Source organism: Perognathus longimembris, chromosome 28, assembly GCF_023159225.1.
Source record: "Perognathus longimembris pacificus isolate PPM17 chromosome 28, ASM2315922v1, whole genome shotgun sequence".
Classification (NCBI taxonomy): domain Eukaryota; kingdom Metazoa; phylum Chordata; class Mammalia; order Rodentia; family Heteromyidae; genus Perognathus; species Perognathus longimembris.
In genome coordinates, this window is record NC_063188.1 from 392,239 (window position 1) to 418,299 (window position 26,061).

General features: G+C 38.7%; 1 protein-coding gene across 4 annotated transcripts in view; it reads left to right on the top strand.

Annotated features, from left to right (window-relative positions):
• The window catches only part of F8 (coagulation factor VIII), an 85,797-nt gene that overhangs the window by 6,997 nt on the left and 52,739 nt on the right, over window positions 1-26,061 (top strand). For 2 of the 4 annotated variants that reach the window (XM_048336294.1, XM_048336290.1), the window contains exons 2-12: window positions 114-235; window positions 3,119-3,241; window positions 4,338-4,550; window positions 11,251-11,319; window positions 12,687-12,803; window positions 14,499-14,720; window positions 16,866-17,118; window positions 17,739-17,910; window positions 19,536-19,629; window positions 20,649-20,863; window positions 24,476-24,626. In XM_048336294.1, coding sequence (XP_048192251.1) covers window positions 114-235; window positions 3,119-3,241; window positions 4,338-4,550; window positions 11,251-11,319; window positions 12,687-12,803; window positions 14,499-14,720; window positions 16,866-17,118; window positions 17,739-17,910; window positions 19,536-19,629; window positions 20,649-20,863; window positions 24,476-24,626 — 1,751 coding nt within the window. The remainder of the gene's footprint in view (window positions 1-113; window positions 236-3,118; window positions 3,242-4,337; window positions 4,551-11,250; window positions 11,320-12,686; window positions 12,804-14,498; window positions 14,721-16,865; window positions 17,119-17,738; window positions 17,911-19,535; window positions 19,630-20,648; window positions 20,864-24,475; window positions 24,627-26,061) is intronic. The other 2 variants (XM_048336291.1, XM_048336292.1) reach the window with 2 other exon arrangements.

Below are 26,061 nucleotides of genomic sequence, written 5' to 3' on the forward strand. Positions count from 1 at the left end.
TCATGGAAATGCAAGAATCAGGATTGGTTCCAATATGCAGAAGAGGATAGTACATATATGAAGTGGGTTCAAAGCAGACCCATCAAAATGATTTTCCCTTTGTTTTCACACAGATTTCCACCTATAATGCCAAGATCTTTTCCATTCAACACATCCATCATGTACAAAAAGACTGTGTTTGTAGAGTTTACAGATCATCTTTTCAACTTTACCAAGCCCAGGCCACCCTGGATGGGTAATATAAACAATATTGAATGCTAGTTATAACATTGAGTATCTTATTTCCTTGCAATGATTTACAATCTTGAGGCTGCAGTTGAAGAGAGCAGGCAGCTGCCATAGAGAATTTTCTTTTGGCCAGGTTTCCCTCATATCAGGGAAATATACTGACTAAATTTTCCATTTTCTCTGTTTGACTTCTGCATGCAGAACTTGGTCCTTGGTTTATTCCATTCTTTCCATCTTCAGCTCCTAATGCCACATTACCACTGTTCCTTCCAAGGAAGACTTTATGGTCATGCCTCTTTTTCAACTTGCTTCTGCCTTAAAGGATGCAGAGGCAGTGGTCACTTGGGGAGAAATATCAGGAAACAAAGTTTGGAAAGTGATGAAACTGCCAACAAAACTATTTTTTTTAGCCTATTATAGGTTTCTGAGCCTGTCAGGCTTAACTGGAAAAGTAAGCTTAATATAAGACCAGACTGGACTTAGTGTCTTAAAATGTTACTGCTTGTTAGTACCTACAGGTTTATGGAAAAAACAGGGATTTGCCAAAGCACCTAAATGGGAAATTCCACACAGTGCAATTTAAAACTGTGGTTTAAGAAAAACAAAGCCACTTCATGTTTTCACCTCACTGATTCCAACTGATTCAATAAGCCTTTTATATTCATCTTACACTTAAAATACCTATAGAACACAGCTATTAATTTCCTGTTGACTTTATATTTCCTCTTCCCTCAGCTCTTCCCCTTCCACTCTTCTCTCCTCTCTTCCCGTATTCTCCTCACTTTCTTCCTCCTTTCTCTTTTTTCTTCTCTCTCCTTCCTTCCCTCATCTTAGCCATCACCAATTCCTGTCAACTACTATTACAAGAAAGGTCTAAATTGTCTTGTTTTACTTCGTGTAAAATAAAAATATATCCAAATGCTGGCCTACAAGGTCCTACATGTTATGTTACCTGCCTATAATCTTATTTTCCTGTCAGTACCCTGCTCATTCCCTTTGCTTCGACCACATTAGTTAACTATGTGAAGCTTATTGTTTTTTGTGATTATTGTTGTTTTCTGGTCCTGGGGTTTGAACTCAAGGCCTGGGCTCTGTCCCTAAGCCTCCCTGTGCTCAAGGCTAGCTCTCTACCACTTGAGCCACAGCACTACTTTCACCTTTTTCTGAGTAGTTTATTGGAGATAAGAGTCTCACTTTCCTGTCTGGGCTGGCTTCAAACTGTGATAATCAGATCTCAGTCTCCTGAATAGCTAGCATTTACAGGCATGAGCCACTGGTGCCCAGGGAGCTTATTCTTGACTAAGGAGTTTTGCATTTGTTCTAGTTGTTTTTAATGTTCTTCCACTAAATATTTTCTTTTTTTCCACTAGAATTTTCAAATGTTGCTTCTTTTTCTCTAGTCAGATGTGCTTAAATGCTACCTCCCCAAAGATTGCGTTCCTGACTACTGTATTCTCTACCTCCTGCCTCATTTTCTACCACATGATCATCTTTAATAGAATTTATAACTAGAAATCATCTTGTTAATTCTGTATATGCTTAATAACTTTAGAATATGATTTGCAAAATATCCAATGCCTAGAAATTTTTTGTGCCAGTACTAGGGCTTGAACTCAGCATCTGGGCACTGTCTGTGTGTTCTTTTTTTTTTTTTTTTGCCAATCCTGGGCCTTGGACTCAGGGCCTGAGCACTGTCACTGGCTTCTTTTTGCTCAAAGCTAGCACTCTACCACTTGTGCCACAGTGCCACCTCTGGCCATTTTCTTTTTTTTATTTAATTTAATTTAATTTTTTATTGTCAGACTGATGTACAGAGAGGTTACAGTTTCATGTTAGGCACTGGCTACATTTCTTGTACTGTTTGTTACCTCCTCCCTCATTCCCCCCTCCCCCTCCCCTTTTCCCTTTCCCCCCATGGGTTGTTCAGTTGATTTACACTAAACACTTTTGCAAGTATTGCTTTTTGTCGTTGTTTTTCTTTTTACCCTGTGTCTCTCAATTTTGGTATTCCCTTTCACTTTCCTAGTTCTAATACCAGTATACATGGTTTCCAATGTACTCAGATAAGATACAGAGATAGTGTAGGTACAACCACAAAAAGGGGATACAAGAGGACTTCTGGCTGTTTTCTATATATGTGGCGCTGGGGAATTGAATCTAGGGCTTCATGTATATGAGGCAGGCATTCTTGCCACTAGGCCATAGTCCCAGCCCAAGACATTCTTTTCTTTTCTTTTTCTTTTTTTCTTTTTGGCCAGTCCTGGGCCTTGAACTCAGAGCCTGAGCACTGTCCCTGGCTTCCTTTTGCTCAAGGCTAGCACTCTGCCGCTTGAGCCACAGCGCCACTTCTGGCCATTTTCTATGTATGTGGTGTTGAGGAATTGAACCTAGGGCTTCGTGTACACGAGACAAGCATTCTTGCCACTAGGCCATATTCTTATCTGGGCACTGTCTCTGAGCTCTTTCTGCTTAAGGCTAGTGCTTTTCCACTTGAGCCACAGTTCTACTTCTAGCTTTCTGGTAGTTCATGGAGATAAGAGTCTCATGGACTTTCTTGCCTCCTAGGCTGTCTTTGAACCATGATCCTCATGATCCTCCTGAGTAGCTAGGATTACAAGAATAAGCCATTCCACTGATACCTGGTTAGAAAAATTCTTACAGCCTATAGGAACTTAAATTACTGGTTGAATTATAAATGCACTGAAGGAATTTACTGAAATAAGTCTTCAGAACAACCATGTAACTGAGGTAGTGTTAGCAGGAATCATAACTAAATTTTTAGCAAACGTCTCAGGGTCATGTTCCACTGTGAATATGACCCTTTTGGAAGAACAAGTTTTCTGAAGTTCCATCCTCCAAATAGCCTTTCAGAGACCTTTCATTCTTATAGGTCTACTGGGTCCTACCATCTGGGCTGAGGTTTATGATACTGTGGTTATTACACTTAAGAACATGGCTTCTCATCCTGTCAGTCTTCAAGCTGTTGGTGTATCATACTGGAAAGCTTCTGAGGGTAAGTCAAAGGCCTTTATCTTTTCTTGTTGTCTTAGAGATACAAAGATGAGATGCATATGCTTGGTGATGGTGGCATAGTCTAGCTGGGGTTTATATAACAAAATACCTGACTGAACACAATAGTAATAAGTTTACTTAGCTCATATTTCTGAGGACCTAAAAGTGTGACCCTAGCATTTACTTTCTTTCATTTTCTTTTTATTTGGTCATGGGGCTTGAACTCAAGGCCTGGGCTCTGTTCCTCAGCTCTTTTGCTCAAGGCTAGCTCTCAATCACTTTGAGCCATAGCTCAATTTGGGTTATGTCCTCTCTTTTTCCATGTGGAACAAGGCCAATCATCTTTCTTATTCACATAAATTTCCCAGGAAGGATCAAGTCTAATAGTATGAAGATGAAAAGGAATTTTCTCTCTTTCCTAATGACTTTCCAGGCATTCTTTCTGCCAGGCTTAGCTCTACCACTCCATCCGCGTGGAGGGTCTAGGCTTGTCCGCCTCTCCCATGTGATCGTCTCTCGCTCTCTCACGTCCCCTGGCCAGTAAGGATTAATCACGGGAGTGGAGACCCCAGGTAGCCTCGATTAGCGTGTGGTCATAGGACCCCCCATGTCCTTTAACCAAGGAAGACATGGAAGCATGGGAGTCCCGGAGAAGGCCTCAGGGGTGTTCTGGTTTATTCAAGGGACGGGCTAAGAATTTATCCCCCCAAAGGCAGGCACAGGAGAGGGGCTACTGGATTTTAACGACTGGCTAAAAGGACTGTCCATCTGGTGATGTCACGGAACTTCCTCTATGGGCGGAGACCACAGCCCCCCAAGGACCAGGTTTCTGGGGTCCCTGCCATTACACACGTGGCCAAGCTGAGAGGTGGGGGTTGCTTTGCTTCTCTTCAGGTTGAAGCTGGAAGGTGGGGGGGGGGGACAGGCTAAGTGGGCCATCCCCTCTTAAAGGCGCAGCTGTCCCCAACACTTTCACCCACATATTTCTCAATATGGATTGCTCTTATGTGATAAGAGCTACTGAGCAATACAGGTAATTCTAATTCTTACATGCACAATGGCCCTAAAAAGGAACATTTTATCCCTTCTTTCTTTAGGAGCTGAATATGATGATCAGACAAGCCAGAGGGAAAAAGAAGATGATAAAGTCTTTCCTGGTGAGAGCCATACCTATGTCTGGCAGGTCCTAAAAGAGAATGGTCCAATGGCATCTGACCCACCATGTCTCACCTACTCATATCTTTCCCATGTGGACCTGGTGAAAGATCTGAATTCAGGCCTCATTGGAGCTCTGCTGGTATGTAGGGAAGGTAAGACTAACAAAAGATACGACTGACACAGAGTAAATAGATAACTACAAACTATTACCTCTGTATTATTTCTTCTGGAAAAAAAAATGCTTCTTTCCCGTCTATGGAAAAGAAAATGATCCATTTTCTGAGAAAAGCATATCCATCCTATGTAACTCCAATAAACAATAAGCCTGGCTCAAGAGCAGACGACATACAGAATCAGGTCAATGTTTTCAAAGAACTTCCATTTTCTACTTCAAATCTGTAGGCTATCTCTATGATGTTTCTATTATCCTTTACCTTTTACAATATTGAGCTAGTTTCCTTAGAAGTTTCATGGAAATAAATACATCTTTCAGCCACATATGGTGGTTTGCTATTTGTAAGACAAAGCTATACAAAAATGGGAGAAAAGTAACCATTTATTTGAAGTGATAACTTGCTATTCTAAAACTAATCTTCAGTTTATTTACCTGTTTTTAATTTATATCTTAGCAATATAACCTGAATTCAGAAAGTACACTTAATATAATTTCACTCTAATCATATAGCAACATCAGCTTCACTGGAATTTTTTCTTTGTTCTAGTTATTGCAGAACAATCCTGCAAATCACTGGCTTAAAATAACAATACTTCTTTAAATGTTTTATAGTTTTATAGGTGTCATAGAAATCAGAAGCATCCTTCTTGAGAGTATATTATGAGATAGTAAACAGTGGCCTGAGGTGAGAAGATCCCAGCGGTGACTTCATTCACATGTCTGATACTTGGGCTTGACCAACTCAGATCTTTAGCATAGGTGCTATAGGGTAGCCAGACTTTTATATGTTCTCAATTGAGAGTTTATCTGAAGTTATATTACCATTTCTAAGATAACTTCACAAATCACAAAGTATTACTTCCTTTAAATTCTATCAGAACACTTCACTATGTTATAAGGGAAATTATACAAGAAGCCACATTTTGAAGGATCGAATCTTGGAGTCTTTATTAGAACATTAGCAGTCTGCAGGCAGCCAGTTGTTACAAAGGCCTGCAGCCCACAAATACACTTCACACTATCAGGAAACAGACCAAGGAGGAAAGAACAAAAACAACACCTGTCGGGGCCTCTGAGGACCCCTTCTCCTCGCTTCTCCGGAGGAGATGCCCAAATGTTGGGGTCTCTAGGACTCCTTCCCCCCCTATCTCCCGGGGGAATGCCTGAACCTCAAATCTATGGAAGAAGCTCCACCCTACCCCTCATACCAGCAGAAGGAGTAAGGCGTGTCCTTACTGGACTGCTCTAAGCTGAAGTGGGATGCCGAAATCCCTTCCTCGGCCCACCATAATGTGTCAGGAGCCACAGGACAAATATATCAGGGAGATGGTTGGATGGTTGAATGGGTCTCCAAGGATTTAATTGGGAGGGGGATTTATATAGCGGTAATGGCAGGAAAGGGAAGGACTTGGGGTGACTGACTGATTGGATGAGCTGGGCTGCCCATCAGGTGATGTCATGTAACTTCCTCTGTGGGCGGGATCACAATCCCCCAAGGGCCGACATGTGCTCACCCCAGGGGCTGGGGCTTCTCTTCCTGTTAAAGGCTAAAGCCAGCTGTGGCCTCTTAAATGCACAGCTGTCCCCAACAAACACCAACGAACCAATCCAGCTCCAATGGAGAGCTGACTTGGGACACCATGGTGACCAGAGACGAGCCAGGACACAGGACGCGAACAAGGAGACATGTGGCATGGCATAATGGTGCCTGAGCTGGCCTAACTCTAAATAAGGTCAGATCAGGGGGCAGGGTCACAAGAAGTTTCCAGTTCCAGGCACTAGACTGACAGGTTCAGTAACCTATAGGCCAAGGGCCTACCTCTGTCTCCAAGGATTTGGGAATACCCATAACCTGGGGGTGGGACTTCCCTTCCTCTAGGAATTCAGTCACACCCATCAAGACAAGATGCCAGATAGTACAACTCACCATGTGGTCAATGATGGCACTGGCCAGATCTGACCTCCATACTACAACTAAGCCCAGTCCATAAGAGGGGATAGTACCTCTTAATGGTGAATAGGTAAGGCAAATTTATAACCATGAACCACTATACCCATTCTGAATGATGAAAATGATGATGAATGGACTTGAGAAAAAGGATGAAGGAGGTTAAAGTTTATAATCATTTCATCTAAACATATGATATCTCTTATGCTAACTTTGGTTTCATAGCCATAAATAATAACAAAATGGTAAAACTACAATGGATTTTTTTGGTGCCAGTCCTGGGGTTTGAACACAGGGCCTGTGTGCTCTTCCTGAGCATTTTTTTTCAAGGCTAGCACTCTACTGCTTGAACCACATGTCTACCTCTGGCTTTTGGTGGTTAATTAGAGGTAAGAGTGTCAAGGACTTTCATTCCTGGCTTGGCTTGGCTTCAAAATTATGATCCTCAGATCTCAGCCTCCAGAGTAGCTAGGATTACAGGTATGAGCCACTGGCAGGACTGCTATTTGTTTTTAGTCAGAGTACATTAGCTATACTGAGGGAAAACCTTTACTGTGACATTTCTACATAAGCATACAGGATATTCCAACCAACCCTCCCACATTACTCTCCCATCCCCCTTTCTAACAGCTTTCACTGTTCTATTTTCATACAACAATCTATTTCAACCATATTCATTCCTTTACATTTTCATTTGCCTAACTTGTTTCTATTTCTTCCCTCCCAGTCTCCCATTGATAAACAACTTTCACTGAAGTGCTTTGCATTCTTTTCATATATATATATATATGTATATGTAGTATATCTCAAAATTACCCTCTTTCATTTTTCCTTCTTCCTTCTTATCCAAGTTAGACTCATGCTGATTTGCTAGTTTATGTAGAGATTCTCTTAATAGATAGATAGATAGGTGATAGATAGATAGATAGATAGATAGATATAATATTATGACTGCATTTGTCCACCCTTCCTCTCTCCATTTGTCTGCCCTCCTCCCCTTGACCTCACCTCCAGCTTCCTGGTATTTATTTTGTTAAACTGTAAATTAGTTGTTCAAAGGAGTTATACCATTTGAATCCTAAAAAACAGGTTTGTGTATATATACATATGACCTTGTATATGTTTACATATGTGTTTGTCATTTATATCTAACCCCCATGTATGAGAGAAAACAGAAGTCCTTTGTCTCTCTGAGCCTGACTTACTACATTTAGCATAATTTTTTCAGACCCATCCATTTCCCTGCAAATGACATATCATTCTGCCTGATGAATAAGTAAAATTTCCCATATCTATCTATCTATACACACATATGATATTTTATATATACCCCATTTTATAAGAAACAAAACACATTAGAAATAATACAATCCAGGTGCTGGTGGCTCATTCCTATAATCCTAGCTATTCAGCAGGTTGAGATTCTGAAGATTTAGTTCAAAGCCAGCTCAGGCAGAAAAGTTCAGGAGACTCCATCTCAAAAATAACCAGCAAAAAAAACTGGGCCAGAAACATTGCTCAAGAATTAGAGTACCAGTAGAATGAGCAAGCAAGTCAAGCAAGTGTGAGGCCCTGAGTTGTGGCCCTGAGTTCTAATTCCTATACTGTCCTCCTCCTAATACTAGTAATTATTATTACATATAATAATAACATAATACTATAATATATAATAATTATAATAATGGTATTATAATCATCATCAATAATATAAATATGTTAAAAGCAAAGGGATAAGAAAAGACAGACAATGCAAACATACATATAAAGGAAATGGACATTGATCAAATTCACCTCCCATATTGCAGAATTGTCCCCTTATCATCATCAAAATAAACAAATAAATGACATAGACTAGAAATACATTAGAAAAATAACTCTCTATTTACAGGCAACAAGATTGGCCACATAGAAAATCCCAGGGAAGGGGCTAAGAATATGGCCTAGTGGTAAAGTGCTTGCCTTGAATACATGAAGCCCTGGGTTCAATTCCTCAGCACCACATATATAGAAAATCCCAGGGAACATTTTTTAACATTCTCATAACTAATAACTGAGTTTACCAAAATTTCAGGATACAAGATCAAAATATGAAAATTGTTTGTAGTTTATATACTATCAAAGAATAATTAGAAGCAAAAAGTTTTGTTTGGGTTTTTTTTGGCCAGTCCTGGGGCTTGGACTCAGAGCCTGAGCACTGTCCCTGACTTCTTTTTGCTCAAAGCTAGCACTCTGCCACTTGAGCCACAGCGTCACTTCTGGCCATTTTCTATATATGTGGTGCTGGGGAATCCAACCCAGGGCTTCATGTATATGAGGCGACCACTCTTGGCACTAGGCCATATTCCCAGCCCACAAAAAGTTTTTAAGAAATGTAGGTAGACATCTAACAAAACATGTACATTTCTCATATAGTGAGAAGTACAAAGTACTGATGAAAGAAATCAAAGAAGTCAAGAAACACACTAAGTTCACGGACTATAATATTAAACCTAGTCAAGATGTCTATTATCTCCAAAATATATATTCAATACAATACCAATCAAAATCTAAGCATCAGGCTGGGGCCCCAGGCTCAAATATCTGGTAAACATGAGGTCCTGGGTTCAAGAGCAGTACTGCCAAAAAGAAAAATCCAATAATTTTTTTTTTGCCAGTCCTGGGGCTTGGACTCAGGGCCTGAGCACTGTCCCTGGCTTCTTTTTGCTCAAGGCTAGCACTCTACCACTTGAGCCACAGCGCCACTTGCGTTGTTTTCTGTTTGTGTTGTGCTAAGGAATTGAACCCAGGGCTTCTTGCATGCAAGGCAAGCACTCTACCGCTAAGCCATATTCCCAGCCCCGCAAATTTTTTATACAGACTGATTCAAACATAAATTTATTTTCTGGTCCGGGGGCTTGAACTCATGGTCTGGGCCCTGTCCCTGAGCTCTTTTGCTCAAGGCTAGCACTTTACCACTTTGAGCCAAAGCATCACTTCCAGTTTTCTGGTGGTTAATTGATGGTAAAAGTCTTATGGAATTTTCTGCCCAGGCTGGCTTTAAACTGTGATCCTCAGATCTCAGCCTTCTGAGTAGCTAGTAAATAGGTATGAACCACTGGCACCTGGCTAATTCTAAAATTTATATGCAAAGTTACTGGTGCTAGATTAGCCAAATGTATTTTTACAAAAGAATAGGACAGACTCATAGACCAATGAAGAGTTCAGAAATAGATCCACACAAGATCCATACAAAAACAATTAAATGGAGGAAGGCTAAGTTCATCACCAAATGATGATGTGATAGACACTCATGCAAAAAAAACGAATTTTTATGTAAACTGTACATCTTACACAATATTAACTCAAACTCTTAATAATCTAGGTTTAAGAGAAGAGTTCTTAAAAGAGTTCATAAAAAGTGAATGACTTTTGCTTTGTGAAAAACAATGTTATGAGAATGATTAAAAACAGGCTACATATTGGGAGCAAATATGCACAAGTCACACAAAGAGAAGATGCTGTCCAATGAGGTTTTTTAGTGTCCTTGAGAAAAATCGTTTGTTACTTGAACGGTTGTTACCTGAGAAAATATGGTTTGTTGTCTTCTTAAGTTAATTTTTTAAATTATCTAAAAAAGTTGAACAAAGGAAGTGCCATTTAACAAAGCAGTTTATAAACACAATGCATCTTGATCAGTGTTACTCTTTTCAACGTTCTCACCCCTCTTCTACCCACCCTTCCTTACTTTTCTTAATTTTTTCATATATACAATGTATTCTTGACTGCATTCTTTCCCCTCTGTCCCCTTTCACTTATCTACCCCTCTCCCCTTGGTCCCACCCCCTCCTAAGCATTAATGGTTATTAACAAAAATGCTTCTACTGAAAAAAAAACTACAAACAAAAGATATATAATACCAAGAAACACAGCCACCCAATTCAACAATTAGGAATGAAGAAAATTCACTTTACCATAAATGTAGGTGTTTGTGTTTCACTCATGACTTTTTGTTGTTTACATTGCAGTAATGCAAAAAATCACAAGAGTAATAGAAGTTCCCTATATGAATTGCCTATGTACATATTTTTAATTAACAAGATGTACTATGTCATATTTTTTTCTTTTTCTGTTGTGATGTTTATGTGTGTATGTGATTAGGATATGGGATTGTATTTTGTATGCCTTTTAAATTCCAGTTTACAGTAATTCATTTTTTTTACTTCAATTTATTTTTGAGAGAGTCCCACTATATAATCCACCACACCTGCTTTATATAATTCATTTTAATTATACTCTACAAAAGTAATGACCTGAAACAAAATTTAAATAAGTAACTACCTCAGGTAATTTTAGAAAACACTTGTATAGGAGACCTTGCATCTAAGAAACAATGTTATGATGAAGTTAACAATAGAGGACTACATGGGTTTGGGATTTTGTTTGATTTTGCTTTATACAATACTGGGAATTGGACCAAGTGTCACACACATGTCAAGCCAGGACACTCTATCTCTTTATCCACACACTCAACTGTCTTGTTTATATTTTGTTTCTAAGGTAGCATTTCACCATCTTTCCCCAGGCTAGCTGCAACCTCAAATTGATGATCCTCCCGTGTCCACCTCTAAGTAGCTGGGATCACTGGTGTGTTCACTACCTGTTTACATTTCTTCTTACTCTTATCATCAGTTGATAAAGAAATGTCGCCACCTACTGGCAATATTTCCATGATGTGATTCATTTATTTCAGGGAGTCTGGAGAAAGAAAGGACACAGACCTTACACCAATTTGTACTACTTTTTGCTGTATTTGATGAAGGTTAGTGAGATTCAATTAACATTTTGAAATCTTTATCTGGTGCTTGAGAATGTGAGTAGCTTCTAGTCAGAGGTGATGTATGTATAGAAAGATCACAAACTATGTTACTGTGACAGTTACAGAAAGGAGACAGAGTGAAAGTGAATTTTACGGGTAAAATGCAACATACAATCCACTGGAAAGTATTAAGAGGATAGAGGAGTTGAGTAACAGGTAACAAACACCATTGGCTCTACTTCTTACTTCTCTTATTTCATCTCCTAGTAAATATGCAACTTTTGGGAGGATCCTGAATTTTTCTGTGCTGCAGTTTCCTCAAATCCAAAATTGAAATAATAGTATTTTTATTTTGATTATAATGGTGATACATAAGTCAGGGAATGAGTACATTTCTTTTTAGACAATGTCACCCCTTCCCTTGCTCTCTCCCAGTTTTTCCTTCCTGTCCCCACCCATAAGTTGTACAGTTCATTTTCAACATAGTGTTTAGTGAGTACCACTCCTGCATTTGTTCACTCTTTGTCCCTCCTTTTTTTGTGCCTCCCTTACCCTCCCAAAGACAGCTAAACAAATAAGACAAAAAGAAGAGGAAACAAAAACAGTAAAGAAGAAAAAAACTTCTTGTTTCCATTTCCTGAAGTTCATTTCAAAAACTATTATTTTGTATGATCAGATGCACATAGGAATTGTGCCTTTGTGTTTCTCTCCTAAAATATCCTCCTTTTGTTTCACTGTGTGTGTGTCTAGAGTCCTATATAATTTATCATATCTCGGGATATTTTAGATCTATCTTTCACATATGAGAGAAAATATGCACTATTTGTCTCTCTGAGCTTGGCCTACCTCACTTAACATGATTTGTTCTAGTTCCATCCATTTCTCGCAAATCACATAATATTATGCTTTTTAATGACTGTATAAAATTCTGTTGCATATAAGTACCACATTTTTGGGATCCATTCATCAACTATAGAGCATCTGGGATGTTTCCACAACTTGGCTATTGTGAATAGTACAGCAATGAACATGGATGTGCAAGAGTCTTTATGGTATCCTGGCTTATAGTGTTCTAGGTAGATGCTCGAGTGGTATGGCTGTGTCATAGAGAAGGTCTATGTTTAGTTTTTTTGAGGAACCTTCTGACTGGTTGTAATAGTTTACATTCCCACCAGCAGAGTTTGAGAAGCAAGAAATGTCTGCCATTAGTCTTCTCTCTCACTTTTGAGTCTTTACCTATTTTGCTGGGACAACATGCTTATGATGTCAAATAGTCTTTCTCTCAGAGAAGGAAGAGAAGGGAAGATAAAGGGAGATTCATTCAAGAGATAAAGCTTAGCTGACTCTATTTTTGCTTTCTCTCTCATCAGGGAAGAGCTGGTACACAGAACCAAAGGGCCCCTTGACTCAGGCTACAGATTCTGCACCTGCTAGGGCCTGGCCTAAAATACACACAATTAATGGTTATGTAAACAGGTCTCTGCCAGGTATGTATACACACAATCAAGAAACCTCAGGACTTTCTGAATTCAATAGCAATGCCCTCTTCTCCAGTTTTCAAATAGCTCTGCACCCCAGTTGAAAGCCTACTGAATTCTGGCCTCTGGTACTCTTAAATGATAGTGGCCAATTCTTCTTAATATCCCTTGAGAGTGAAAGCCTACCAGTGTACACAGAGCTTACAGCCAAATGACTATTTATGCTTAGATATGAGTGGAAAATTAAGGATAAGGTAATATCTAATAAGAGCCTGAAATATGAAAGGTATATACAAAGATAAAATAATTTCAGAGAAGAAAGAAATAATGATCAGAATAGGACTTGTCAGAAGCTATAATTAGTATTTTTACAATAATTGAATATATTTCATCAGTAAAGTACCAGTAGAAGTCTATAAAAAAAAGAAGTAACCAGAACAAAAACATGCTCATAAAATTAGGAACATGATGGTCACAATACAAACCCCAATAGAAAGTAAGAAAGCTAGAGAAAATCTCCCATAAAGTAAAACGAAATAAAGATTGAGAATATATTCTAAAATAGACTTGAAAATCAAAGAAAAGACAAAATAACATTAAGAAATAGAGATATACATCTTGCTATTAAAATTGCCCATCACAATAAAGAAAAACTTATGGGAATGTGGTTTAGTGGTAGAGTGCTTGTCTAGCATGCATGAAGCTCTGGGTTCTATTCCCCAGTACCACATCTACAGAAAAAACTAAAAGTGGTGCTATGGCTCCACTGGTAGAGTGCTAATGTTGAGCACAGGGAGGCTCAAGGACAGTGTCCAGGCCCTGAGTTCAAACCCCACAACAGGCAAACAAAACAAGAACCAAAAGAGTAAATTGAAAAAGACTTTGGGAAAATGAGCAATCCAAAAGAAGAATGAAAGCTGGAGGGATATTTTCTTTTTAAGCCTTTTCTATGTTTTATAGTAATTCCAAAATTGATGTGTGTAATTTCAGAATTAAGAAATTAGTTTTCAGGGGGAGGGAAAGTGGGAGAAAAGGAGGGAGGGGGTAACAAGTATGACAAGAAATGTACTCACTACCTTACATTTGTAAATGTAATCCCTCTGTATATCAACTTGACAATAAAATTAAATTTAAAAAGAAGTTAATTTTTAAAACATTAGCTTCCTGCTCTCATATAGTTTATAGCATATTGGGGAGACATAATAAATAATCATAATAACAAATGCAAAATTACAAACTAAGAATTACTCTGTAGGGAAGTCACATAATTATATGTAAGCATATAATTAAAAAAAAGTCTGATGTAGACTAGATGTCACTTAAAACAAGATCACAAATATGGATATTATGAGATTTCCAAGTGGAGATTTGAGAAGGTTCTTGGTTTTATGAGTCTGAAATTCTAGGAGAGTTCAGCAGTGAGGACATTAGAAAAAGCAAAACCAGACATGTCGCTACAGAAGTTAAGGAAGATGAAAGTTTCAAGAAGAATTGAATGCTAATAGATGTAGACAAAGACTCAAATTGGATTTAGAAGCATGGTGGTTACTGGTGACCTCTGCAAATCTGTTGTTTTAATAATAACCTGCTTCCCATGGAAACAATAAAATTTGTAGAGTTAATTTGTCCATCCTAACCTAGCAACTATTTTCCACTTCAAATTCTTTTCTTCTTAGCCATAGCTCTCCTATATCTATCTTACAGGTCTGATTGGATGCCACAGGAAAATGGTCTACTGGCATGTGATTGGAATGGGAACTACCCCTGAAGTACACTCGATATTTCTGGAAGGTCACACATTTCTTGTGAGGAGCCATCGTCAGGCTTCTTTGGAGATATCACCAATAACTTTCCTTACTGCTCAGACACTCTTGATGGACCTTGGACAGTTTCTACTGTTTTGTCATATCCCTTCCCACCAACATGGTACTATCATCTTTTATCTGAAAAATGAATTTTATAAATATATAATCCTATTTTGTGGAATTTACTGGACACTGTATTGCTATATAAGAGTTGCAAAGGGTGTCATTATAGAGTTAAGTTTATGTTGCATCTCAATGGAGATCCCTTAGTGGCTAACATTCAGAGTAAAGATTTTACCTTGAGTGTAAGAGGGTGAGTGTTAGTGATACTGGTGGATTTTTAGTTAAGTGCCTATGAGAGAAGTATTGTGGGGATGAGGGAGAAGGGAAACCGGGGAAGGAAAACGTGTCATTTGTTTGTCAGCCTGATGCCATTAGCAAGGCTTCAATAATGTGGGAAAAGGGGATACAGATTGGAGGTGAAGATTCTAGGGTGATAGGTGCCTCATGAAATTTTCTAGGATTACTTGATGGAGAGTTTGTCAAGGGTTGAAGATCCTATGTAAGCAAGTTGGGACAAAGACCTACAGTTTCAAATTATTGTTGAAAGTTCAATATCAGGGTGCTGTCATTGAACAAAATCTTTCTTGCTATATCATATGTGGCAAAAGGTTAACATGACAGAAGAGCCAAAGAAAAGAAGGGAGAGGAGGAGAGCAATTTCTTCCTGTGGTAACAAGTCCACACTTAAGATAACAATATCAATTAATTCATGAGGCTGGAGCCTAAATACTTCTTAAATGCCTTTCCTCCCAACATCATCACAATGAAAATTAAGTTTTCATATGAGTTTAGAAGGAGAAAACATCAATAAAGGACTGTTAGAGAAATGTCTTGGGAAGACATAATATTTTATGTTTAACAACAGTAGTTGGTTCATAGTACTTTCATATTAACTTCTCTTTTAGTTCCTTGGTGGCCTAGGAAAGGGATTTGAAGCTGGGCACCAATGGCTCATGCCTGTCATCCTACATACTGAGGAGGTCAAGAACTGGAGGATCATTCAGCCTAGGCACAAAAGTCTGAAAGACACCATCTCCAAAATAACCAGCAAAAAGCCATGCCAGAGGCATGGCTCATGTTAGAACACAAGCTGAGCAAGCACAAGGCCTGAGTTCAAACCCTGGTATACGACAGGGAGGGATTTGATTTTGTCAGGTATCCACCAAAGTATTTCCTTGAAGTCTTCAATAGTAATTAAGAATAGAAATATCTAGGTCTGGGGCATTGTTCAAGTGGTAGACCACCTGCCTAGAAAACATGAGACCCTGAGTTCAAACCCCACTACCACAAAGAAGAATGTAGGACATTTTTTTCATTTGTTACATATTATTTGTGAATTTATGAGAACACATTAGGGCAGAAAGACTATAATAATGGATGGCTCACAGGAAGTTGATGCAAAAACAAAATCCTGTAGGCACATAGGCCATTTAATTGTATGCAGATTGACCATTGTCCAGTTTGAGCCTGACCAATGCAAGAAGTGTTTATGTCTTATTTAATATTCTTGACAACCTCTCATCACTAGTTTTAATCTTTAATTTCTATTAAAATACTTTGTGAAATTGGAGCCTTCATTTTTTCCATCCAAACCGATTGGAAGTTGGTGTGGCCTAAGCTTTCAGAGGCTGAAAATAATGCACCTTAAGTGTTCTTACTTTACATTTTCAGCCTTTGAAAGTCAGGGTCAGACCAACTCCCCATCCCATCAGTTACATAATGATTTCTATATTTACTCCATCATGGAATACAAACCATTGATTCAGTAACAGCTTATCAGGAAAAAATAATGTTTCTGAGGACTCCAGTTTCAAAATTTGACAGACTCAAAAATGAATTCCAGAAAAGAAATATATATATATGAATATTAATCTATATATCCATATGAATATTCAAATGAATAGTCATTTATATATAAACTAAAGACGATAAGTTAATTTGGTTACATATATTAATAAGCAAATTAATAAATTTTGGGAAAGGAGTATAACTTACATGGAACACAAAAATACAAAAATCAGGAAAAGAAAGTATAAAACGAGAGATAATCCATATAGGAATAAATCCATGTAGAGAAATGGCTTTTAAAAGGGGTATAGATATAGAAAGAGGGGTGGTTTGGAGACAGTCTTGAAAACCTAATGGACGAGAGTCCCAGTAGTTAAGGCAAAATTCTGATATTGTTTGGTTTGTCTGACTCCAGATGGCATGGAAGCATATATCAAAGTAGATAGCTGTGCAGAGGAACCCCAGCTACAGAGGAAAAATAATGAAGAGGAAGATTATGATGACGATCTTGATTCTGAGATGGATGTGTTCAGATTTGATGATGAAAACTCCCCTTTTATACAAATCCGTTCAGCTGCCAAGAGGCATCCTAAAACTTGGATTCATTATATTGCTGCTGAGGAGGAAGAGTGGGACTATGCTCCTTCAGTCCTCACTCCTGACGATGGGTAACAGATACCTTTTGACTGTTGGTACTATTCTTCCCCATACTCCAAAGGTTCTTCTCAGTTTTTCAAGCTAGCAAATCCTTGAGCTACATTAAAGGGTTAGCACACATATGGAATCAAATGGCAAAGGTACTGTGGTAGTCAGCTTTTCAGCATGTTACAAAATATTGAAGATAAGTAACTGATAGAGGAGGAGAGGTCTATTTTGTTTGGATTCATAGTTGTTTTGCCACGTTGGCAGCACAGTGCATCATGGTGCCAGTGCATGATGGAAGAGGCCTATTCCTTTCATGGAAGTCCAAAAGCAAGAGGGAGAAAAGGGGCATGCCCCAGTGGCTAACTTCTTCCCTCTAGTCTCCAACTCCCAGATGTTTCCCCATCTCCTAATAGTGCCACAGCTGCCCACAAAGCCTTTAGCACATAGGCCCTTAGGGAACATTCAAAATCCAAACTAAGACAGCTATTAACATGTTTGGGAACAAACAAGCTAAGCAGCAGACATACCTGGATGTTTCTCATCTTTGCCTTGACTTAATCATTTCAGCTATTTTAGAATTTGATTTTTCTTATCTAAAAATTTTTACCTAACCTCTCATTCTTTTTGTCTCTCTTTCATACAGAAGTTATAAAAGTCAATACTTGAACAATGGTCCTCTGCAAATTGGTAGAAAGTATAAAAAAGTCAGATTTATGGCATACACAGATGAAACTTTTAAGACTCGAGAAACTATTCAGTATGAATCAGGGATTTTGGGACCTTTACTTTATGGAGAAGTTGGAGACACGCTGTTGGTAAGTTAAGGAAATGATCTTAGATCAGGTCAGAAGATAATCTGGAGAGTTTTGAGTTTCTACACTACTTCATAATTCGGCCTTGTCTTCAATGGATAACATTCTAAAAATTGCACATGTTACACAAATAAGTGCTACTTACATATTTAAATGAGCACATAGAATAAAAATTTACTGTTACCCATAAAACTATCAACTCTTTTGAACTAGTAATTGTTAGAATAATACACATTGAGCTGGAACTTTTTCATTCTTTCCATGTTGAAGGAATTAATAGGCTATGGTTTATGAACCAGATTTAGTTTAAAAAAGCCTTTGGATAGTCTGTGAATTTAGAAAAGGGTTTTTACACTTTTCTTTTAATTTTTTTTTGCCAGTCCTGGGGCTTGGACTCAGGGCCTGAGCACTGTCCCTGGCTTCTTTTTACTCAAGGCTAGCACTCTGCCACTTGAGCCACAGCGCCACTTCTGGCCATTTTCTGTATATGTGGTGCTGGGGAATTGAACCCAGGGCCTCATGTATACGAGGCAAGCACTCTTGCCACTAGGCCATATCCCCAGCCCTACACTTTTCAAATGTTGCAAAGAGAAGAAGCAAGGGAGAGGAGAGGAGAATACGTGACAAACCCTACAGCATTTACTATTAAGTCTTTTCTACAAAATGTTGGCTGACTCATGATCTAGGATATGGTTAAGCTGCAAGTGGTTTAAATAAAAAGGGGCTTGTTTTCTTCACAAAAAATGCACATGGTTGATTGCATGGATTCACTTGCACAAGTGTCATGAAGGATACTGGGTATTGCCTATGGAGTTTTGTTAAATAATGGCAAATTGACTTTTATCTATTCTTTGACTCATTTATGATTCCCACCAAAAATATATGAGTGCCTCTTTCCCATGCCTTGTCAATAATGAATAGCATAAACCTTCAGAACAATTTCCAATTTTCTAAGTGTAATATTTGCATATTGTTTTCATTTGTAGCTTCCCATTCAGTAGAGTGCATGTGCACTTGTGCATGCATACCAGTCCTAGGGCTTGAACTCAGGCTTGGGTGCTGTCCATGAGCTTCTTTTGCTCAAGGTTGGTGCTCTACCACTTGAGTCACAGCTCTACTTCTGGCTTTTTGGTGATTAACTGAAGAGAGTCTTGTGGACTGCCTCCCTGGGCTGGCTTCAAACTGTGATCCGCAGATCTCAGTCTCTTGAGTAGCTAGGATTACAAGCATGAGCCGCTGCCACCTGACTTCTACCTTTTCTTTTTATGAAGTTTGTGATCTCCTTATGAAAGTAATGCAACCTCAGAATACAAGGTGTTTCTGGTGAATTAATTCGTTGACCAAAAATAATTCTCAAGATCACAAGAAGGAAACATCCATGTAACTAAGCCCATGGTCTTCACATTTGGGTAACAGCAAATCTCTACTTGATTAAATCTTTAAATAAACTTCCCCAAACCAAGCATCTATCTAAGGAATTTCGTGAAAATTATAAGCATTTTGGACTTTATCTAGACTCAAAACCCTATAGCATAGGTCAAGGTAGCTTTTGATTTTCTGGAGTTAGGATACCGTCTTCTTCTTTAGTCATCTTAGGATTTGATCTTCTATCACATTAATACTTTTAGATTATATTTAAGAACCAAGCAAGCCGACCATATAACATCTACCCTCATGGAATCACTGATGTCAGTCCTCTGCACTCAGGGAGATTGCCAAAAGGTAAATAATAACTCAATTTTGTGGTCATAGCATTCATAACAACTGAGATTCTTCTGGTCCTTCCCAAGCTCTTGCCATAGAACCTGAAGCCCTAAAGTTATACCAGATAAAGTCTAGACATCCTTAGGATTATCTCACATAAGTTAATAATGAGACCTGGATGTACTTTTGTGTTGTCCCCTAGTGGTAGTCAAATATTGCTTAGTATTATTTGTCTGCATTTTTTTCTTTTTTGGTCAGTCATGGGGCTTGAACTCAGGGCCTGGCCGCTGTCCCTAAGCCTCTTTGTGCTCATGGCAGGTGCTCTACCACTTTGAGCCACAGCTGCACTTCCAGTTTTCTGGTGGTTAATTGGAGATAAGAGTCTCATGGTCTTTCTTGCCTGGACTAGCTTTGAACCGAGATCCTCAGATGTCAGCCACCTGAATAGCTAGGATTACAGGCATGAGCCACCAGTGCCTGGCTTGTCTGAATCTCAGACTGATAAATAGGTGCCATTTAAGTTTTCATTTACTAAGAAACTTTATATATACATGTAGATTTGGAGAACCTTAGAAATAAAAACACGTTTATTTGATGAAAAATGTTAGATCCACTAAATTTGACTTATTTGAGTAAAGAAATAATTCATTAATTGAGTAAAAGCAGGGATCATGTATGATTCAGAATGCTTAACCACCACATATTCAGACTGTATATACCCAGAAAACATGAAATGACCCACACAAATTACCTAATTTCACACAGTAGGCAGTTACCTTATATCATCCTGCTTTGACACCTTTAGGACTCTAGTGAGCTGGGGTTCAGAAGCTACGATTTACTGAGGGGCAGCTACTTGCTATAAGTGTATATTTCCAGGGTGTTACAAACTGTTTGCTGATTTAATTGGGTTACAATTTTCTATGTACCTTTAGAGCGAACTTAAAACATGTACAGAACTAATTTTAGGACAATCATTACTAATACATGGGTTATAATACTCTAACTGAGCTATTTCTCGATTTGGGTATGAATAGGCATAAAATACTTGAAGGATTTTCCAATTCTGCCAGGAGAAATATTCAAGTATAAATGGACAGTGACTGTAGAAGACGGGCCAACTAAGTCAGACCCTCGATGCTTAACCAGATATTACTCTAGTTTCATTAATCTGGAAAGAGATCTAGCTTCAGGACTCATTGGCCCTCTCCTTATCTGCTACAAAGAATCTGTAGATCAAACAGGAAATCAGGTGAGTTCTTCCCCTTCTTTATTGATTGAGTGGGATTGTTCCTTTGTCTTATTTTCAATCTTGTATTCTTTCATCTTCATGTTCTAATCTACTAGTAAAGCTTTCTACTTTTCTTTTTCTATTAGATTTATTGAGCTTTTTATTTTCAACATTTCCACCTCCCACCCAGAATCTTAATGTCCCTGCTGAATTCTCATCCACACTGAAGAATTTTTTGTCCTTGTCTTAAATTGACTTCTTTAATTCATTTATCTATTTGAGTGCTCTTTGAGGTCATTGGTCATTTCTATAAAGTCAATTATTCAATTCTTCACCTGTCATTTTAGCCATCTCAGTATCTTTGAATTAAGTTGTTGATCTATGATGAAAATTTGAAGTACTCATATTGCCTTGCTTTTTCATATTACATGTTTCTCTGTTGCAATTTGTGTATTTTGTTAGGTTGGGCATATTTTTCTTTACCATTCAAGAGGGAACACAACATCAATATGAACAACATGAACAATTAAAAACAACCAGTTAGCCAGATGCCAGTAGCTCATGCCTCTAATCCTAACTCAGGAGGCTGAGATATGAGGATCATGGTTCAAAACTAGCCTGGGCAGGAAAGTCCATGAGACTCTTATATTCAATTAACTACCAAAAAAGCCAGAAGTGGAGCTCTCCATTAATAGAGCACTAGCCTTGAGCAAAAAAGCTCAGGAACAGCACCTAGGCACTGAGTTCAAGTCCTAGGAATGGCAACAAAACATATATTATACTTATAGCATAATAATGTACACATATTATGTAATTCGTTTTCTAACTTTTTTTTTAACCACATCTGTTAATTCATGGGTCCAATTCAATACTTTTTGGCAAAAAATCAGTACTCGAAAAGGGGCACTTATAAGTGTTATGTAGTAAATTATCCAAAAAGCCACATTTTGAAGTATCAAATCTTGGAGTCTTTATTAGAGCATTAGCAGTCTGCAGGCAGCCAGTGTTACAAAGGCCTGAAGTCCATAAATACCCTTAATGCTGTCAGAAACAGGCCAGGGGGGAAACAAAGAACAAAAACCATACCAACAAATCAATCCAGGACACCATGGTGACCAGAGACAAGCCAGGATACGGGACAGGAACACGGAGACATGTGGCATGGCGTGCTGGCACCTGAGCTGGCCTGACCCTAAATAGGGCTAAGTCAGAGGGCTGGGTCACAGGAAGCTCCCAATCCCAGGCACTTGACTGACAGGTTCAGTAACCTATAGGCCAAGTGCCCACCCCTGTCTCTTGGGATTCAGGCACCACCATCAAGACAAGATGCCAGACAGTACAACTCACCATGTAGCCAATAATGGCGCTAGCCAGATCTGACCTTCGTACTACATAAGTACTTGTTCTAAGCACCATAAGAAATGTGCAGAGAAAGACAAAATAGAAACACATCAGAGTGCTAGCCTTGAGCAAAAGGAAGCCAGAGACAGTGCTCAAGCCCTGAGTCCAAAGCCCAGGAGTGGCCAAAAAAATAATAATAAAAATACACACATCAAATAACATCCTTAAAAAGATTTTTAAAAAACAACTAAGGAATAGGAGTGTCATTCAAGTGGTAGAGTGCCTGTATAGCAAATGATGTCCTAGTTCAAATCCCAGTGCCACCTAACAAAGAAAGGCAGAACGGAAGGAAGGAAGGGAGGGAGGGAGGGAGGAAGGGAGGGAGGGAGGGAAGAAAAAGAAGGAAAGAATGAAGGGAGGGAGAAAGGGAGGGATGAGGAAGGAAGAAAAGAAGGAAGGGAGTGAAGAAGGGAGAGAGGGATGGGGTAAGGAAGAAAAGAAGGAAGGAAAGAAGGGAAGATGGGAAGGAAGGAAAGGAAGGAAGGGAAAGAGAGAGGGGGGAGGAAGAGAGGAAGGAAGGAAGGAAACTTTGGTTCTTCTTCCTTGTTTGGAAGGTGGATGGATTCTCTTCTCTCTAGAGCATTTTTTAAGTGTGAATAGGTTAGATCATAGTGGGCTGTTTGATTTGGGCATTTAGCTCAGTGGCAGAGTACCCATCATTGGATGCAAGGCCTGAGCCAGATTCTCTCACAACATGTAAACAGAAAACACTGTTTTGCAAGTTGGCCAAGCTGCAAACCACTGTGCCCCTCATGCCAGGCTAGTTTCTCATTTTCCTGTTTTCCAAGCTTTCTCCCCACTGGATTGATGGAAATTGTATCTGCTAGGCTTCTACAGAGTCTTAGCTCCCTCTCTACTCCACTAACACAATTCTCAGATTGCTGTGGTGTGCAGCAACTTTCAATTATCTCTCCACTGGACTCAAATCAAATGGCACCCAATATTCTAGGAAGTGATGCTGGGGTGCCAGCAGTCTCTTCATCCTCCCCCCTCCCCCGTGGCTCTATCTTTCCATTTGGCATGTTTATCATATCTCAACCCATTCCTCACTCTACTTGTGCTGGGCCCCACACACTGGAGGCAGTGGTGGACCTGCAGACTCAGTATGGCACCTCTGCCTCAGAGTTTACAGTCTCTCCTTCAGTACTTCTATGTCTGGAAATGGGAATTTGAGTCCCAGACCCATGTAGTTTCAAGGGTGCATACAGATTCTCTGGATGGCCCTTTTTTAGTGAATGTGATATTGGGATTGAGATTTGGAGATATAAAATTTCAGCATCTTGTTCACTCTAATGCTATCAGCACAAGTATGTTCATTGCAACACAATTTACTGTTGCTAAAATAAGGAACCAACCCAGATGCCCCTCAGTAGATGAATGGATCAAGAAAATGTGGTACATATACTCAATGGAATTCTATGCTTCTATCAGAAAGAATGACATTGCCCCATTCATAAGGAAATGGAAAGACTTGGAAAAAAATCATACTAAGTGAAGTGATCCAGACCCAAAGAAACATAGACTCACTGATAATGACTAGTATATGTGTAGGATAGTCCTAGCAGAAGATCACAATAGTTTAATACCTATGTACATATGAACATATAAGATGATGCTAAGCGAAATGAACTCCATATTATGGAAATATGTGGTTTATCATTGTTATTTTCAACATACCATGTGAAATTATGCCTTTTTCTTTTGTTTTTCTTCCCCATGGTTTTACCCCTGATGTCACTGTAACTGATTTTGGTACCCTGGGTATTTTATTTACGTTTATCGGAACTAGAGAAGGGAAGGGGAACATCAAAATGGAGAGACAAAGGGTAAAAGGTGAACCAATGCAACAGCAATACTTACAAGACAATATGTTGTAAATCAACTGTACAACTTGGGGCGGGGGGAGGGAATAGGGAGGGGAGAAGATGTGAGAAAAATAAGTGAGGAGGTAACAAGTTTTATAAGAAATGTACTCTCTGCCTTACATATGAAACTGTAACCCCTCTGTACATCAATTTGGCAATAAATAAATAAATAAATAAATAAATAAATAAGGGGGAAAATTGCAGGTTCTTATGCTATCCCACGCTGAGATGTTTTTGAGCCCTATCTGCATATGACTCCCCAACAGCAATTCTTAAGAGGAAATGGCTTAGTGTACTCCATTGTAGAATTTCACTTCCTAACTCACCTTATCATTTCTTTCTCTTTTTCAATGCATGTAATTAACAGATGATGTCAGACAAGAGAAATGTCATCCTGTTTTCTGTATTTGATGAGAATCAAAGCTGGTACCTCAAAGAAAATATGCAGCACTTCCTCTCCAATGCATCTGCAGTGCAGCCTGAGGATCCCGAGTTCCAGGCCTCCAACATAATGCACAGTGAGTAAAGTACCACTAAAGTACAATGGATATTGTATAAAGGAAAATGGATACCACCAAAATGATACCCAGATAATGAAGGAAATCAAGCATCATGCAAGTAATGGTTCTTTAAAACTCGTTACCTGCAGATGTTATAAGCTAATGCACAAATGAGCATATCACTTATATTTTTTTAAATGTAGTCACATTTTTATTTCAATGTTTATTTGGCTACCTCCTCTCTTTATTATTATTTTATTGCTCATATTATATTTTTCCATTGCATACCCAATTAATTCATTTAAAAACATTTTCTCTATGATTATATAATACATGGATCATGTTAGTCTTTTAAAGCATCAGATATTTATGTTCTCACAGTTCTGGAAGCTGGACATGTGAGGTAAAGGTGCTGACAGGCTTTGTTTCTTTTTTGACTTGTAGAAGCTGTCTTCTCTCTGCATCCTCACATGGTCTTCCTATGTTCCTGTCTGCCTATGTTATAATCTCTTCTTATAAGGTGGTTAGTGCACATTCACTGACCTCATTTTAACTAATTGTATCTTTAAAGACTCACCTCCAAAAATAGTCACATTTTGAAGTCTTGAGGATTAGGACACAATTCAGCCCATCAAATACATTTGTGATTTGTTTATATATACACACACAAGTCTCAATAGTTAAAAGCACGATAATTTTAATCTCACTACCCTGCCAGGAAAGGAAAAATAAAATAGCAATGAGGCAGACAGCATGTTATACCTATCAGACTGTCAAAATTATAAGAACATTAGAGAGCCTATGAGTCAAAGAATATCCTCTCACAATGCTAGTGGATAGTTATTATAGTCTGTGTGTGTACGTGTGCACACACACACTGCACACCAGTTCTGGAACTTGATCTCAGGGCCTGGGCCCTGTCCCTGAGCTTTTTTTTCCCCTCAAAGCTCCACTTCCACCTTTTTTGGTACTTACTTGGAGATATGAGTCTCATGAACTTTCCTGCCCGGGCTGGCTTCAAACCATGATTCTCTTATCTCAGCCTCCTGAGTTGTAGGATTCCAGGCATGAGCCACCAGCACCTGGCTAGTATAGTCTTTTTGAAGACTGTATTCCACCCATTAAAAGAAAAATGCATGCCTTTTGAAATTCTGAATAAGGAGAATAATAAAAATTCTGAATAAGACAGAATAAACTTTATTCCATTTATTCACTAAATGAAACTGAAATCTTGAACAAAATGCATGAAAAATCTTTCCAAGAGCCCTAAAATGTCATATTATGGGTTATACTCACCTGCCAGTATGTGGCTTCTTTAATTATGTGTATGTTTTCTGAAAGTTTTAGCCCTTTAGCTTCAAGTTGAGCCATATATTTAGCTTAAATTTCTACTAGTAGTGGTCTATTACCATTCAGACTCATAGCCCTTTACTTTCCATTCCTCTAAAACATT